General features: G+C 36.7%; 1 protein-coding gene across 9 annotated transcripts in view; it reads right to left on the bottom strand.

The window, feature by feature from the left end:
• Window positions 1–13,353: 13,353 nt before the first annotated feature.
• ODF2L (outer dense fiber of sperm tails 2 like) overlaps window positions 13,354–19,589 on the bottom strand; it is a 36,600-nt gene continuing 30,364 nt past the window's right edge. For all 9 annotated transcript variants that reach the window (XM_041750935.1, XM_041750936.1, XM_041750930.1 and 6 more), the window contains 2 exons: window positions 17,052–17,177; window positions 13,354–13,881 (listed from right to left, as the gene is read on the bottom strand). In XM_041750935.1, the coding sequence (XP_041606869.1) occupies window positions 13,753–13,881; window positions 17,052–17,177 (255 nt within the window). In that variant the 3' untranslated portion in view covers window positions 13,354–13,752. The remainder of the gene's footprint in view (window positions 13,882–17,051; window positions 17,178–19,589) is intronic.

Raw genomic sequence — 19,589 nt, 5'->3', positions numbered from 1 at the left:
GTCAAAAAAAAAAAAAAATTAATACTCGGGTGCCTGCGTGGTTCAGTCAGTCAAGCATCTGCCCTCTCTGCCTGCTTCTCCCTCTCCCTCTGCCTGCTGTTCCCCCTGCTTGTGCTTTCTTTCTCTCAAATAAATAAATAAAATCTTTTAAAAATTTAATTGATAAGCCTCCAATCGGATTCATCAAAAAATAAAAATAAAAAATGTTTTTTCATTCAAATAAACAAAATCCAAAAAGAGGACAAACGACCACCAAAACCACAGAAATACAAACAGTTGTGAGAGAATATTATGAAAAATTATATGCCAACAAATTGGACAATCTGGATGAAATAGATAAATTCCTAGAAACTACCAAAACTGAAACAGGAATAAAAAACTTGAACAGACTGATAACTAGCAAAGAAATTGAATCAGTAATTTAAAAAGTTAAAAAAAAAAAAAAACTCCCAACAAACAAAATTCCTGGGACAGATGGCTTCACAGGCAAATTCTACCAAACATTTAAGGAAGAGTTAATACCTATTTTTTTCTCAAACTATTCCAAAAATAGAAGAGGAAGGAAAACTTTCAAACTCATTCTATGAGGGCAGAATTACCCTGATACCCACACCAGATAGACCCCACTACAAAAGTGAACTACAGGCTATTTCCTGAATAACATGGATGTAAAAATTCTCAATAAAATACTAGCAAACTGAAATTAAAAATACATTAAAAAAATCATTCACCACAATCAAGTCAGATTTACTCCTGGGTTGCAGGGTGGTCAATATTCATAAATCAATCACTGTGATGCAGCACATTAATTAAAAAAAAACACAAAGGATAAGAGCCATATGATCCTCTCAATAGATGCAAAAAAAAAAAGCATTTGACAACATATAGCATCTTTTTTTTCTTTAAGATTATTTATTTATTCATGAAAGATACACAGAGAGAGGAAGAGATACAGACAGAGGGAGAAGCAAGCTTTCTGTGGGTTGCCTGATGTGGGACTAGATTCCAGGACTCTAGGATCATGTCTTGAGCTGAAGGCAGATTCTTAACCACTGAGCCACCCAGGTATCCCTACAGCATCTACCTTGATAAAAACTCTCAACAAAGTAGGCATAGAGGGAACATACATAACATCATAAAGGCCATATATGAAAAATCCACAGCATGTATCTTCTTCAAGTTTGAAAAACTGAGAGCTTTCCCTCTACGGTCAGGAACAAGACAGGGATGTTGACTCTCACCAATATTATTTAACATAGTACTGGAAGTCCCAGCCTCAACAATCAGACAGACAAAAAAGAAATACAAGACATCCAAATCAGCAAGGAAGAAGTAAAACTTTCCATATTTGCAGATGACATGATACTATATACAAAACACCTGAAAGACTTCACCAAAAATTGCTCAGATACATGAATTCAGTAGTTGCAGGACAGAAAATGAATGTGCAGAAATCTTTCCATTTCCATACACCAATAATGAAGCAGCAGAAAGAGAAATTAAGGAATCAATCCCATTTACATTTGCACCAAAAGCAAAAAGATACCTAGGAATAAATCAACCAAAGAGGTGAAAGGCCTGTACTCCAAAAACTATAAGACACTTAAGAGAGAAACTGGAGATGACTCAAAGAAATGGAAACACACTCCATGATAGTGGATTGGAAGAACAAATATTGTTAAAATGCTGGTACCAGCCAAAACAATGTACACATTGAATGCGATCCCTATAAAAATATCAAGAGCATTTTTCACAGAGCTGGAACAATCCTAAAATTTGTATGGAACCACAAAAGAACTTGAATAGCCAAAGCAATCTTGAAAAAGCAAAGCAAAGTTGGAGGCACTGAAATTCTGGACTTCAAGTTATATTACAAAGTTATAGTAATCAAACCAATATGGTACTGACACAAAAATAAACAAATAGTTCAATGGAGCAGAATAGCAAACTTGGAAAGGAACCCACAATTGCATGGTCAATTAATCCTTGACAAATCAGGAAAGAATATCCAATGGGAAAAAGATAATCTCTTCAACAAATGATGTTGGGAAAACTGGACAGCAACATGTAAAAGAATGAAACTGCACCCTGTCATACACCATACACAAAAATAAATTAAAATAACAAAAGACTGAAATGTGAGACCTGAGTCATAAAAATCCTAGAAGAGAACACAGGCAGTAACCTCTTCAACATTGGCCATAGCCACATCTTTCTAGATATGTCTACTGAGGTGAAGGAAACAAGAGCAAAAATAAACTATCAGGATTTCATCAAAATAAAAAGCTTCTGTAAAGTGAAGGAAACAATCAACAAAACTAAAAGGTAACCTACAGAATGGGAGAAGATTTTTGCAAATGACATTGTCTGATAAAGGGTTAGTATCCAAAACATATAAAGAACTTATTTGCAAATGACATGATCTGATAAAGGGTTAGTATCCAAAATACATAAAAAACTTATAAAACTCAACACCCAAAACCCAAGTAATCCAATTAAGAAATGGCAGAAAACATGAATAGACATTTTTCCAAAGATGTACAGATGGTCAACAGACACATGAAAGGATACTGAACATCTCTGATCATCAGGGAAATATCATCTCACACCTGTCAGAATGGCTTAAATCAACAACACAAGAAACAGCAGGTGTTGGTGACAATATGGAGAAAGGGAACCCTCTTGCACTGTTGGTTAGAACACAAACTGATGTAGCCACTCTGGGAACCAGTATAGAGGTTAAAAACAGAACTACCCTAAGATCCAGCTATCATATTGATGGGTATTTATGCAAATACAGAAACACTAATGCAAAGAGATACATGCACCCTGATGTGTATAGCAGCATTATCTACAATAGTCAAGATATAGAGGTAGCCCAAGTATCCATTGATTGATGAATGGATAATAAATGTGGGGGGGGGGCAGGTGTATATCAGAATATTATTCAGCCATAAAAAAGAATGAAGTCTTGGTATTTGCAATGGCATGGATGGAATCTTGGCATTTGTGAGGACATAGATGGTGCTAGAGAGTGTAATGCTAAGTGAAGTCAACTAGAGAAAGATAAATACCATATGATTTCACTCACATATGGTATTTAAAAAACAAAACAAATGAGCAAAGGGGGGAAAAAAGAAATGAGGCAAACCAAGAAACAGACTGTTAATTATAGGGAACAAACTGATGGTTACCAGAAGGGAGGGGGGGATGGGTAAAATAGGTGATGGGAATTAAGGAGAGCACTTATGATAAGCACCAGGTGTCATATGGAAGTGCTGAATCACTATATTGTACACCTGAAACTAATATTGCACTGTATGTTAACTGGAATCTAATAAAAACTTTTTAAAAAGACAAAAATGTCATAATAAGGTTAAAAAAATGAATTAAGGGACACCTGGGTGGCTCAGTGCTTGAACATCTGCCTTTGGCTCAGGGCGTGATCTTGGAGTCCCAGGATTGAGTCCCACATCGGGCTCCCTGCATGGAGCCTGCTTCTCCTTCTGCCTATATCTCTGCCTCTCTGTGTGTCTCTCATGAATGAAAAAAAAAGGATCAAATAGGAAAAAAATCAATAAGCCCAAGTATGTTAAAAATTAAATAATAAATAGGCTAAAATATTCAGATGATTGTCAAACTGAAAAGGCAACAAGCAAACTATATTTTTGTGGCTTACAGAATAAAATATAAGGCTATAGAAATGTTGGGAATAATAGGATGGAAGCTATCACTGAAATACTAAAGCACACCACTGAACAACATATAGGTTAAAGGCATTGACCCCCTGTGCAGTCCAAAATCACTTATAACTTGTGACTCCCCCAAAACTTAACTACTATAGCCCACTGTTGACTGGAAGCCTTATCAATAATGTAAATAATCAATTAACTCATATTTTGCATGCTACATGTGTTATGTATTATATACTATATTCTTACAATAAAATAAGCTAGAGAAAAGAAAATGTTAAGAAAACCATAAGGAAGAGAAAATACATCTACAGTACTACACTGTATTTATTGAAAAAAAAATATATGTGGATCCATGAAGTCCAAACTTGTGTTGTTCAAGGGTCAATTGTACTATGAAAGCTGGCATAACTATATTAATATGAGACGACATACTTTAAGGCAAAAAGCATTAGTAGAAACAAAGACATTTAATAATGATAAAAGGGGTCAACCTACAGGAAAACAATTCTAAATCTGAATGCATACAATAACATAGGTCAAAATAGATACAGGGAAAATGGAAAGAATTAAGAAATGAGAAATAAACACAACTAAACTGACAGAATGAGAAATAGAAAAATATACAATAATGATGAGAGATTTTTATATACCTTCACTATTCAGAAATTTAATACCATTTGGGGAGGTAGAGAAAATTGCTCTCCTGCCTTAGGACAACGCCCCCATAACTAAAACTGACAAGAATGCCTTTAAGAAAAAAAATTACAGGCCAATCTCTCATGCAAACATAGAGGTAAAAATCCTCAACAAAATGTTAGCAGATTAGTTTAATACAGTAATAAACAAAAAAAAGGGGATCCCTGGGTGGCGCAGCGGTTTGGCGCCTGCCTTTGGCCCAGGGCGCGATCCTGGAGACCCAGGATCGAATCCCACGTCAGGCTCCCGGTGCATGGAGCCTGCTTCTCCCTCTGCCTGTATCTCTGCCTCTCTCTCTCTCTCTGTGACTATCATAAATAAATAAAAATTAAAAAAAAATAAACAAAAAAAAGGATAATATAGAATGAGCAAATAGAGTTTATTTCAGAAGTGCAAGGGTGATTTAATATTTGAAATCAATTAATCTAATTAACACTATTAACCAAAAAGCAGAGGAAATCATATACTTATTTTGAAAGATATATTAAATAGCAATTCATAAAATCCAACATCCATTCATAATAAAAACTCTTAGCAAACTAGGAGTAGAAAGGCATTTCTTAATCTGATAATACATCTATAATAACCCACATCAAACATTATACATAATGAATTATTGAAAGCTATTCCCTAAGATTTCAAAGAAGAAAACAGTATCTGCTGTCATTATCTTATTCAAAATTGTATAGGAAGTCTTATCCAGTGTACTAAAAAAAAGAGAGATAAGAGAAAGGCATAAAAATTAGAAGAAATTAGTCTTTATTTGCAAATGATATGACTGTATGCAAAGAAAAGCCCAAAGAACATATAAACTATCGGAATTAAATTTCATCAATATATCTGAGTATAAGGCAAAATTATAAAAAGGAACTCTATTACTGCACAACAAATGTATAAAAATGAAACTTAAAAAATACTATCGATAGGATCTTCAAAAAAAATCACACTGAGGCCTAACAAAGTATGTGCAAGGCATTTAACTGTAAACTACAAAACATTACAGAGATCTTTCTAAAAATTTTAAATAGTGGAAGGATAGTGGAAGGATATATAATATTTCATCTAATAGTAAAGATGCCAGTCATCTTTTTCAAATTGATCTACATAGATCTAGAAGTTCAATAGGATCCCAATAAAAAACCCCCACATTTAATTTTTTAGGTAGACATCAACAAGCTGACTCTAAAATTTGCATTGAAATAAGAAGGACCAAGGATGGTCAAAGTAATCTTAAAGAACAGAGCTGGAGGGAAGAGTGGTATTGTTGCAAAGATAGAAAAACTGAACAATAAAACAGAAGAGAGCTCAAACAGAAACCACACATCTGATTTATGACATCTAATTTTATCTGCCATGACACAGGTGACACTGAAGTACCGAGGGAAATGGATTTGATTTTCAACAAATGTTGCCAAGTCAGTCAGATATATGGACATCCATGTGAAAAAAAATTCTTATCTCCTGGCTCAAACCATAAGCAAAATCTAATCAAGATGGATTGCAGATTGAAACATGAAATGCAAAACAATAAAGCTTTTAGAAGAAAACGGAAGACACCATCTTCATTAGCTTGGAATAGGCAAAGATTTCTGAAATAGGATACAAAAGATGCTAACCATAAAGGAAACAACTGATAAACTAGACTATATTTGTGACAGTCAATTTTATGTCAATTTGAAGGGATCATGGGATCCTCAGCTATCTGATTAAAGATTATTACTCTGTGGGTCTGTGAGGGTGTTTCTGGAAGAGATGAGCATTTGAATTGGTAGACTGAATAAAGCAGATTTCCCCCTCCAATGTGGGTGGGCATCATCTAATCCTTTGAGGGCCTGAATAGAACCAAAAAGATGGAGGATTTACTGGAGGTTTGCATGATTACTTGTGCTGAAACATCAATCTCCTGCCCTCGGTACTCCTGGCTTTCAGGCCTTCAGACTAGAATTTATATCATTGGCTTTCAGGCCAACGAACACCAACAGCTTTACTGAGACTCCAGATTGCAGACAGCAGAACATGGGACTTCTCAGGTTCAACAGTCACATAGCCCATACCATGGAAATGGTTTCTCTAGAGAAACGTGACCAACACAATATTAAAATTAAGAACTCTGATCATCAAAAGTTACAATGAAGAAAGTAAAAAGACAACTAATAGAGAAGTAGAAAATATTTTATATATTCCCACAAAGATTCATATCCAGAATTCATTTTATACTACTACCTATCTTGACTTTTAACACAAGCAGGGGGAGTGGCAGGCAGAGGGAGAGGGAGAAGCAGGCCCCCTGCAGAGCAGGGAGCCCTATGTGGGGCTGGATACCAGGACCCTGGAATCATGACCTGAGCTGAAGGCAAACACTCAACCGACTGAGCCACCCAAGTGCCAAGAGCATGCAACTCTTAATCTTGGTGAATTCAAGCCCCCTGTTGGATGTAGAGATTAATTTTTTAATTTTGAAAAAAAAATTAATACAAATGAATATCAAATAATAGATATGTAGAAAGCTTCTGGTTTTATTAAATTGACACCAGCTATAGCACTTCTAAAATTATGAACAAATGCTAACATTTATAATTTAATAACTGCTGGTAAATTTCAGAGCATGTTCACATTCCTACTTTACAGTCACAATTAAAATTGAGAGATGACTTGGCCATACTGCTATTCATTTGAATGTCGAATGACAAGATTTGTTACTAGGTGCCAGGCATTAGCTAAACAATGGAGTGGCATAACAGAAGTAGTTCCCACCAGCATCTAATTATTATCTTGGGATAAATGCCTAAGTTGAAAATTATTGTAGCAAATGGCATGAGCAATTCTGTTTCAAGAACCCTGAAAACTTTTATGGCATTTGACACTATAATTTACATCTAAACATTTATCCTAAAGTAATAATTAAATGCATGATGATAGCCATTGCAGAAGTTTGTAAAAGAGAAAACATGAAAACAACACAACTATCCAACTGTGGAGTAATAATTAAATTATTTTTGTATATCAAGAGATAAATGGAACAGTAAGTCCCATTTGTAGTGTGTGAGAATTCTTATTTTACCTCTTTTGAAAACTAGGAATTACCTTTTTAAAATTACTATAGGGAAAAAGAAATTCATTTTCACTTGCACTTCTTTAGTACTAAATCTGAGTTTTTTTTTTTTTTTTTTTTTTTTTTTTAAGATTTTATAAACTTACTTGACAGAGAGAGAGCACAAGAGGGTGGAGCAGCAGGCAAAGGGAGTGGGAGAAGCAGGCTCCCTGCTGGGCAAGGAACTCAATGTGGGGCTGGATGTGGGGCTTGATCCCAAGGCTCTGGGATTATGACCTAAAGCAAAGGCAGACACCTAACCAACTGAGCCACCCAGGTGCCTCTAAATCTGAACATCTTATTTTTATTTGTTAGCCATTGGTAATTCTTCTGACCTGTTTTTATCCTTTGGCCATTTTATCTGATGGACATTCAAATTTTATTAATGTGTAAGACTTGTTAATATGTTAGGCAGAAAAAAGAAAGTATAGATATAAATCTTTGTGCCTACACAAAGATTTTCAAGTGGTAGGCTTAGTGTTTTATTATTTTATTTTTTTAAAGATTTTATTTATTCATGAGACACAGAGAGAGAGAGAGAGAGAGAGAGAGAGAGAGAGAGAAGCAGAGACACGGGCAGAGGGAGAAGCAGGCTCTATGCAGTGAGCAGGATGTGGGATTTGATCCTGGGACTCCAGGATCACTCTGGGCTGAATGAAGGCAGGCACCAAACTGCTGAGCCACCCAGGGATCCCCAGGTTTAGTGTTTTAATAGGAGTCAACTCATTTAATTAAAATTCTTATTTCTCATTTCAATTTTATGAACACTATCAGAAAGGCTAAAATACAACTCTCAAATAAGACAAGTTCAAAATAGGGATCCCTGGGTGGCGCAGCGGTTTGGCGCCTGCCTTTGGCCCAGGGCGCGATCCTGGAGACCCGGGATCGAATCCCACATCGGGCTCCCGGTGCATGGAGCCTGCTTCTTCCTCCGCCTGTGTCTCTGCCTCTCTCTCTCTATCTGTGACTATCATAAAAAAAAAAAAAAAAAAAAAGACAAGTTCAAAATAGAAAAACCCAAGTTAGACTTCTGGCATGGAAATGAAAACTTATGAAGTTTTAAAGAATTAACTATGCTCATCTGGAGAAGTAAAACAAAATCTTTTAAATATAAAAAAGTTTTAGATAGTATTCAGGTGACATTCAAGAAGTTTTAGTTACCATTAATTACAAAAATGAAATTGCCATTTTTAAAAGATCATTTACATATGCCTTACCATATTAGATTCAAATACTCTATTCAGTTCTCTTTCAAAAATTGTGTTTTTTTAAATGATAGAAAAGAGATCTACTTTACAAAGAAGTTGCAAAAAATAAACTTATGTAAGCTTGCAAAAGTGGTCACAATTTACAATTAAAATGTTTATTAAAAATAATGTGTGACAGCTAATCACAGGTTTAACTTTTCTGGTTTGAAGCTTAGTCTGTTGTCAATAGTAACTTCATCAAGTAACAACAAACAACATAGGGGGTTCCTAACAGTTCTCCTTCCCTCTAACCCCACCCTCAAGCCATGCCAAAGAAAGAACAAGCAAGATACTTTTTTTTTTAATGTACCTAAACTTTACAATCTTAAGGAAATCTTAAATTTTAAGGAAAGAAGTTATTTTTAATATTTTTTTCTCTCATGGAAGTGTTATTGGAAAGTATTGCAACTGATTGTAACATTAAATCAAAAACACTAACATTATACTTGGGACGTAAGCAACGTTCCCAACCGAGTAGTATCAGAAGAAAAGAAGACACCAGATGGGATTTTTATTAATCTTAAGAAAAAAAGAAATTCCTCTTAAAACTACCTGAAGCAACCCATTCCACTTTTCCTGACTTCCTCCCAATGCTGACTCCCTCCCATTTTCCACTGTAGCCTCTGCAACACACATCTGATCATAAATAAGGTCTCCTGTACCCTGAGTCTCTTCAGACTCTACCTCTGCCTGAAAGGAAACCTGCCACCTCACCCACAAAACGGCTTCCCCTGCAGATGGCAAGAGAGAGAGCTACTCATTCTTCCAGACTGTGTAACTTCCCTACCTTTCCTGGCAACTCCCCTTGCCCTACTTTGAAGCTCAGAACTAATGGCAGCATTGCCATCCCTCCATCTACCTATCCATCCAACAAATACATGCTTAGTGGCTACGTACCAGGCACTGTGTTAGATGTAGGCTATTGGACAGTAAATCCCACTGTTAAAATCTAGGGAAACAGATGTGATGCAATCACACAAGTAAAAAATTGCCAATTCGGAAAGAGTTTTTCAAAAGGAAGGAAGGCATGAATTCAGGTTTCAGGGAGAGCAAGTGCAACTGGGCACGGTGGATAAGGTGAGTAAGGAGAAAGTGGTAGGAGTGAGGAAGTGGGCAGAGCCTTGAGGCCATGGACATGAGGGCCAGAACATGCAAGGCCGTAAGGGTCACGTTGAAGACTTTAGATTTTATTCTAAATGCAATCAGAAACAAGTAGTAGAGTACTTTGATTCTGTAGCACAGCGACCTGCTCACCTGCCCATGTTTACCCAGGATGCTTGCCCTTCACCTCTACCCCAATTCCTGCCATTCTAGATGGCTTTAACATCCGTGCCTTCTCAGTTACACGGCATCCTGTGTTCCAGTGACCTCCACTACACCTCAACCAGACTTCTCACTTTTTCCTTGTCCCACACTACTGCACCTGTGAAAATCCAATTCTAATGTTTCCAATATTTGTCAGACCATAACCTCCTTCATTCCTTCCACTCCCTAACATGTCTACCATCCAACCTCTAAATTTTTTTTATCCGGTTAGCAAATAATTGAAAGTAATATGATCTCATTGGAATAAGTGGAATAATTACTATTTCCTCTATCCCTACACCAAGGTATGTAGGCTTCTCAACACCTTTCTCCATGCTTATGCCAACATATATGAACTTATTCACAAAGAGACGCTTGGTTTGATTACAAAAGGTGAATCATACTGAATACATAATTCTGTGACTCAGAAGGTTACAATAAAAATTTTGTAAAAATAAAAATCATGAACAAATCTCAAGCCAGGAGATACAGATTGAATTCATTAAGTTGCATTAGGCTGCATTAAAAGCATTATTCTAGGTTCCCCTTCACAGGGGACCTTCACTTGTGGTTTGCTGCAACAAACTTGCTGACCCCAGGACACCTTGAAATGGCGTTCAAGTGGAGTGAAAGTACTTCCAGTCTTGGTAATAGAGAGGAACCGACGCTCGTGACTGAAAACGTTGGGAGCAGGAAGGTTTTTCACATCCCTTCAGCTGTGGGTAGCAGGTCTCAGGTCATGAGAACTAAAGCCATCCGCCTTTCACCACCTGGCTTGCTACTGCCCAAGAAATGTGCAGGGCAGGCTGCTGGCAGGTACTGAGGGAACCACAACCATGAGGAGCAAAGAAAACTAAAACTCACATGGGGTTTGGAAAGAAAGATGGCTAACAGAAGGGAAACTGGAGATTCCTACTGTAGTAGAACCAATGGAAGAAACAGATGAGAATTTTAATGAAAATATAATGGAATTACAGCACTACAAACAAAAAAACCAAAACCCAATGCTTTCAGGAACTAAAAAACATGATTTCTTAATTAGAAATTCAATATCCAACAGAAAGAGAATGGCTGCCTTTGAGAACCACACTAGTGGTCAGAAAAATCAGGTGAAAATATCTCACAAGATACCCTGTGATAGACCCTGAGGGAAAAGGCAAGTTGTGTGGAGAGCATATCCAGGAGACAAAACAAATAGGAGGAAAAGAACATGTGGAGAGGTAATAATTGCATAAATAATGGAAAAAACCTTTTAGGACTCAAGAAAGTCTCGAGGCCCTGAATATCAGGGATAAAGAGAAAACCCTGCCAGGTTGTTGGCACCATGGGACAAAGGCTTTCTGGGATGGTGGAGAGTTGGCAGTAGAGACACTGCTTAGGGACACCAGGGCACTGACACAGGGCCTCCTGAATGCTGAGGGCCTCCTGAATGCTGAGTTTGGTTCACACACCAAAAGAGTCCAATGTCTGTACTTCATGCTGCAGTTCTCCTAGAGTCTGGCACATTTCCTCTTGTCCTTTGTCACTAGTATCTGAGTTCAACCTCAGGGACTCTACAGTAGTCATTTCCTTCCACAGACCATGTGAAACACTGCAGGCACTAAACTACCTAGGAAAAAATTAGAAGTATAACAAAAAGAAAATATTCATAGGGGAGGTAGATGCATGATTGTTACAAGAAGCCTTTACCTTTATTTATGAAATATATATGAAGGTGGTATGGTCATTCATTGACAAGAGCAGAGACTCTGGATGCCTGCCACTTACTAGCTCTGTAACAATGGGTAAGAAACCTTTTCTGTGTTTTGGTTTCCTGAAAAATAAATGGAATTAATCGCAGCTATCTCATTAAGTGCAAAGATTAAATGAGTTAGTACATGTGCCACATTGGGAGCTTTGTCTGGCACATAGCAAATCCTTAGTAAATAAAAGCAATGCTGCTGCTGCCACCACTGCTTACAGGAAAACAGCACTGTACATAGAACTTTAATTTTAGAATCCGAAGAGTTGAGCTTAAATGCCAACTTTAAGATTTTAGAGTTTTATACCATAGCTATGGTAGTTTTCCTTCTATGCTTACATTTTTTATATGTAAAACAGGAAATATGAATACCTTTCTCTTTCAACATCCATCCATCTATCCACTGAGCATCTACTACGGATCAGCTATTGTGTAGTGGCTGGAATAGAAATATGAATAAGATACAGTTCTGCCCTTCAAGAGCTCACAGTCTGGTGAGCAATATTCAAGAACCTTAGTTTCATTCCATCTCAGTATTTTTTTAAAAATATTTTATTTATTTATTCATGAGAGACACAGAGAAGGCAGAGATATAGGCAGAGGGAGAAGCAGACTCCTCTCAGAGAGCCCGATGTGGGACTTGATCCCAGAACCCCGGGATCACGACCTGAGCCTAAGGCAGAGAGTGTTAAGATGCTTAACTGCTGAACCACCCAGGTGTCCCCCATTTCAGTATTTCTTAAAGTTCTGTTTGCCTTAGGAGGTGAAGAAAGGACCACAAGGGTCAGCTATGTGTCTTAGTAAAAAGCAAGTTCCAATTTCTGATCAGAGAAGAGGATAAAACATCTCGGGGAGACAGCTCTGTTCAGAGGTTGGACTACTAGCTCACAATTTGCTTCTCTGAATGATCTTTTGAGACCTGAGCCTGTTTGAATAAACAGCTCTCAAGCCACTGTCTGAGAGGAGCTACTCTTACCTGATTTCCTTGTTGACACATCAATCCCCTTTTAGAGTATCCTGCCTTGGCACACTGGGTAGGAGACTAGGAGGAGTAAGTTCTTGGTATCTCTTCTATGTCACTGCAATAGTAAGCACCTTATCCTAAAACTTGATATTAAAAGTGCTTATTTTGATCATCCCAAGGGAGTTGGCTACGGAAAGGGGTGGGAGAAGTCGTTCGCCTTTAATCTTTTAGTTAACTCAGGGGATTTAGAATGTCCATCCTGATAATAATTTAAGACAATTACCAATAAAAAATGAAATAGAAAGAGACTATGAATTTATAGGAGAGACCAAATGCCCATTCTTTATAAAGAAACAGTGTACACCAACGTGTTTCCATCTGTCACCATCAGTTGGCATTTAATAGCTATGATTTAAAATTCTATTATTAAAAGCCTCATAGAAATTAGAATGGCATCATACTTGAAACCATATTAATTTGACATTTGGTATCTTTAGAAAGTATGTAATTATACCATTATTAAAAATTAGTATCCAGAATATTTGATTTTATATATATATATAAAATCACAAAGTAAAACAATTATTATTATTATTATTTATTATTATTTTTATTATTTTTTTACAAAGTAAAACAATTATATATGTTATTCAAAATCATGTATTTGGCTCATAACTGGCCTAGAGTTATTAAAATTCACTTGAATGGTGGTTACAGACAGTAACAAAAAATGATGCTGGCTTCTTTTGTGTGTGTGAAAACCATTCTAAAAATCAATATAATTTAAATAAGTATTAAACCAGAGCTAAGTGGAAATTACCTAGCAAACAGGAATACTAACATCTGTATCTTATTTTAAAGTTGCAATTGGATAATGAATTGTATTTAAGAACTCTACATAAATACTCTACTACCACCCATAAATTAAAGTATATTTATTATTATTTTTGTACCTAATCATGTTTTAGACTTAGAGTAAAATCCTTTTGCTTATAGAAAATAAATCTGACAATTTATTCAAACATTGTTACATAAGAAGTTTTAAGAAACTGTAAATAATTCTTAATACTCTCATTTTGATTCTCCGACTTTTCAAGACTATGTTGTATTTCCTTCAAACATACTTCCTGCTGTTGTGCTTTCTAAATAAGAAAAGAAATAAACATAATCAATAATGACATTCATATCAAAGGGTAGTCATAATGTAAAATTTATGTATACAATAATTAAGTACATGACTTCTAGTTTTTTAAGAGAAAGAAATTTAACATCTGATATATGCATTAACAACTTACCTTAGAGTTCATTTGTCTTTAAAATCCAGCATAACTAAAGTACATACCTGGTTGATCTCTACTGTGATATAGTTTGTTGTAATACACAGTCAACCCCAAATAATTACATATTTAACATGATTAACATAACAGATTTTATTTAAAACTGCCATAATTATTTTTCATTACATTTAACATGACCTATTTTAATACTAGTTTTTGCCATTTCCTCTGCCTAAGAAATCATATTTCATACCATAAGATTTTTGCTGCCTTAAGATGTGTCAGAATTCTAGTTTTGATAATATGAACACTTTATTTTTAGAATCCTTTAAAAATAAAAAGAACTCTAAAAATTATATTCTTGAGACGCCTGGGTGGCTCAGTGGTTAAGCGTCTGCCTTCCGGCCCAGGGCGTGATCCTGGAGTCCCAGGATCGAGTCCCACGTCGGGCTCCCTGCTTGGAGCCTGCTTCTCCCTCTGTGTCTCTGCCTCTCTCTGTGTGTCTCTCATCATAAATAAATAAAATCTTTTAAAAAATAAAAATAAAAATAAAAATTATATTCTTTATTTGAGGGAAAAAATTAAAAGCCCAATAATATTCTTTAAAAATACTCAGTTGCAAATAAATTCTCAAGTAGGTCTATTCACTGAAAATACTTCAGATAGATAGACAGCCTGCCGTTATCATTTAGCTTCCAATTGAAATGCAGGCACTTTAAAATGAGAAATCTTTTACTTCCTTCCTATCAGGTATATATCTGATTACTCCTGAAACTGAGTGATGCCCCTTGGGGGCAGTGGAGTGGTATGAAGCAATGTGCTAGGCTGGCTACAGGAAGTTACAGAATGAATATAGTGAATCTTTGTGGAACATCCATTTTACTCAACAGTTTGGAGAGAAAAATATTCCTAAGAACACACTTATATTGTAGGGTAAAATATAAAATGTTCATAGATTTCAGGATAATATGTTAGACTCCAAAGACATTTCACGCTTTAGGCAGGTCGGCCTGGATTAAGGGAGTGAGGCCATGCTTGGGTCTGTGCATTCACTCTGCCCCAGCTGAAGCACTTGAACAGAAACTGTGAAGAAGCCTGCTTGTGTGGTCAGGGTGCTGAGGAAGACACTGGGATATAATCAGCTATGAGACCTGCTCTCAGGGCGCTTACAATTCAATTGGAGCTAAGATATGTATACAAAATAAATACGGACCTGCCCACGGAACTGTCCCCTGGAAGGGACAGAACACATAGACTCATTTTTCAGCAATATCGAAATCTGTTCTTACAATTCTCCATTTTTACTACTGTAAAAATTATCAGGTTTAATAGAACATTACATCTTAATTTTATTTTTAACGATTACTTAATTATTTATTCATGAGAGACACAGAGAGAGAGGCAGACACACACACAGGCAGAGGGAGAGGCAGGCTCCCTGCAGGGAGCCTGATGCAAGACTCTATCCCAGAATCCCGGGATCACAACCTGAGCCAAAGGCAGACCCCTCAACCACTGAGCCAAACAGGTGCCCCATTATTTTTTTAAAGATTTTATCTATCTATCTATCTATCTATCTATCTATCTATCTATCTATCTATCTATCTATCTATCTAAGATTTTATTTATTTATTCATGAGAGACACAGAGGGAGAGCAGAGACATAGGGAGAAGCAGCCTCCAATGCAGGGAGCCTGAGAGGGGACTCGATCCCAGGACCTAGGGATCACAACCTAACCAAAAGGCTGATGCTCAACCATGGAGCCATTCAGGTGCCCCTAAGATTTTATTTATTTATTTGAGAGAGAGAGAGAGAGAGCAAGAGAGCCCAAGCAGGGGGAGTGGCAGGCAGAAGGAGAGGGAGGCGCAGACTCCCCGCTGAGCAGGGAGTCCACCACAGGGCTGGATCCTAAGACCCTGGGATCATGACCTGAGCTGAAGGCAGACACTTAACCAACTGAGCCACCCAGGTGCCCTAGAACATCACACCTTAAACTTATTTATTTTGGTAGCTTTAACCAAGCATTGGGACTATTATAGAGAAACCCAACTCATGTTAGTACTTATTTTTTCAGAAGCTTTAATTACACATATTTTACAGTATCAGAAACTCTGATGGTGAAAAAAATAAAAATATATAAATAAAAGAGAGTTAGAATAAAGAGAAGATCCATGTTAAATTAAAAGTAAGAAATGTTTGTTCTGATGAAGTTGCCATGGAAATTTTGATGGCGATAAAATTAAACTAATACTGCATGCCAAAAATAATCTAACTTCTGAACCTTTCACGTTTTCAACTTTTTATACACTTGGGAATGAAAAAAACAGTTTCTATGGTGTCTCCGGCTCCCAGAAAAGATAAACTATCATCATTTTCTATGTCATCAAGTATACAGTTTTGAAGTAATTTAGTCATGACTAGTGCTAGCTTCTGTAGTATCTTATGCCAATTGACGATTTTCATGAATATTTAGGAAGAGACATCAGAAGATTAATTAAACACAGCCAATTTGGGATTTTCATTTCATGGCTGAGTGGCCCACAGCACCTATCTTATATGCAGATATAACAACACTGAATATTTACTTAATACAAACTCATCACTTTCTAAAGTATAATATTCATTACTCAAGACAGATATCAAAATCTAATTCATAAGAGTTTAAATTGTGTATCTTAAAAAAATGAAAAATTCATACCAGAAATTCCTGAGTAGATTATATCTGTAACTTTCATTAAGCAGCTGTCGTGTGAAAGTAATATGCAGGAAAGGGCCAGATGAGGCTTTGGGGAAATGTGCTAGGAGCTACCAAGGATGCACAGTAATAATTCTTTGGCATAAAAAAAAAAAAATTCTTTGGCATAATCATGACATTTTAAATTTTCATGGTTTAGATTATTTGTTATCCTTAATATTACCAGAAAAGCAAGAGTCCTGATTCCCCTCACTTCATACTTTAAGTCAACTACATGGTAAGAATGTTAAATGCTAATTTATTTTTTATGAAAATACATTAAGTCATACTAATACTTACACTGTTTATTTTGCAAACAAGTTGATTTTGTTCTTCACTTTTCTTTCTAAGCTCAGTTTCCAGATCTAATATTTTCATCTGTAAAGCCCTCTCTCTAGATGACATTTTCTCTATTTCTTCAGAAACCTGTAATTTTCATTAAAAGAGTAAAATAACTAAATATGCTTTTTTAAAAGTATGATCTAAAACCTTGACATAGTTATAACTGTACCTTTTTCTCTGAACAGATACTTTAATTACAAGATGTTTAATGATGTTCTATCCTCAGGAAACACGTAGAGCAAAAACATGTTTACTTCTCTTTGCAGTATAAGTATCTGCAAAATTAGTTTGAGATGGAAGACGTATACATATTTGCACTGCTCTGTGACTTAGGTAGGTGTTTTGCCCAATAATATATTTTCATAACCTACTGAGACTAGTGGGCATGTTTTACTGTATTTATATTCACCATGATGTCCAGACCATGATGGTACACAGAAAGTTCTCATTCAGTGCTGACTATAGACTGGATGGATGAGATTAGGCAGGGTAGGGGACATATACACTTCACTCACATACACAAAGGAGATAGCTTTTTCATTCATTCACTTCCAAAGTGATCTGAATTTGAGTTTTCTTATTTCTATGATTGCGTATTCTAGCAGAAAGTCTAGTTTAGCTATGTTCATCCAACAATTAAAATACATGGGAACCTATTTGTAAGAATGTTGTGTTGGAGCCACAAGGGTAAGTGTTGAGGCAAGGACTAGTTCAGGAGCAAGGAGCTAGTGGGAAAGACTGTCCTCTAACCACACTCCTATAAACTCAGTTCTGAGTTACTATAAAGTAATCTACAAAGATTTCTTTTGCACAAATTCCAAGGGCAGTTGTGTATAAGGGATGCTGGCAGGGATCGGAAGCTGTAGGAGAAAGAGCCCTTGACGATGTCCTCAGAATGGACAATGGTGATAAGGCAGTGATGGTACTCCTCACCTGGCAAGAACTAGAGACAGAGACAGCCCCACATTTCAGTGCAGCAGGAGAGACAGAAGAAGGCAATCACATTTCTGGGGATTCTGAACACTTCTGAGAAGGAATCTGAGAACCCCTAGCATTTTTGAAGTCCACTTAGGCTGAACCCAGGATAAAACCATTTATTTTCCTCTCAAAGGTTGATGGGGCTGAGAAATCCAGATTACATTTCTATCATTAGCAATACATTCTACTATTTAGCTTTTATTCAATGATGTATATTTCAAAGTCAATTTAAATTGGTTTTTCAGAGTTAAAAAAAATCAAAGTATATTATATTTATATATATCAAAAATATCAAAATATACATATGTATGTATGTATGTATATATATATATATATATATATATATATATATATATATATATATGACACCTGTGATATAAGAGCTACACTTCAGGGATATCAGATTTTTTTAAAAAGATTTTATTAATTCATGAGAGACCGAGGGTGGGGGGCGGGGGCAGAGACACAGGCAGAAGGAGAAGTAGGCTCCACGTGGGGAGACTGACATGGGACTCGATCCTGGGTCTCTAGGATCATGCCCTGGACTGAAGGCGGCGCTAAACTGCTGCACCACTGGGACTGTTGGGATATCAGATTTTATCTATGTGGAATTGCCATTAACAGGCTTGAGAAAGACATGTGTAGAAGACAGTTTAGAAGGAAAGATTCAGAACTTGGTATTAGACATGTTAAGTCTGAGATGCCTATTAACAGTGGAGATGTCAAATAAGTAGAATATCTGAGTCTAGATTTCAGGGGAGAGAAAAGTCTGGGGTAGAGATATATATCTGAGAGTCATCATGGTAGAGACAATCTCTTTTTAGCATCATTCAATCTGATGAAGAAATTCATTATCCTCATTTCACCAATAAAGGAACTAAAGTTGAAAGAAGTGATTCAGGGCAGCCCCGGTGGCGCAGCGGTCTAGCGCAGCCTGCAGCCTGGGCGTGATCCTGGAGACCCTGGATGGAGTCCCACATTAGGCTCTCTGCATGGAGCCTGCTTCTCCTTCTGCCTGTGTCTCTGCCTCTCTCTCTCTGTGTCTCAATAAATAAAATCTTTGAAAAAATAAAAAAAAAGAAAGAAAGAAAAAAGTGATTCACTCTGGGTCAGGGTGTAATGTGTCAGAGCCAGAATTCAAATCTAGTTCCTGCTGGACTCCAAAGCCCATCTTAAGTCCTTTTAAGATTACATTTTCAAGTCATCTGATAAATTTACCTCTTCTTTAAGACTTTCCTGAATCCTTTCCTATCACCCCCACATTAAACTAACGATGTCCTCCGGTATACCTTGTACACTCCCTCTGTTATGGCACCTACATGCTGGATGACGTTTGTCTGTTCACATATTATCTTCCCACTGGACTATGAGTGTCCTGAGAACTGAAGCCAGGTATTTGGAAGAAGTTATAAAAAGACATGACCTCTGGGTAACCCACGAGCTGGACCTGGGCAACTAGAAGCTCCCCACCTTCTCCCCTGTCCTTGAGATAGGTATGTGTTCTGCTTTCCTCCTCGG

The sequence above is a fragment of the Vulpes lagopus genome, chromosome 3 (assembly GCF_018345385.1).
Source record: "Vulpes lagopus strain Blue_001 chromosome 3, ASM1834538v1, whole genome shotgun sequence".
NCBI classification, from domain to species: domain Eukaryota; kingdom Metazoa; phylum Chordata; class Mammalia; order Carnivora; family Canidae; genus Vulpes; species Vulpes lagopus.
Note: the sequence above shows the minus strand (reverse complement) of the source record. Positions and strands in the feature narration are given on the sequence as shown.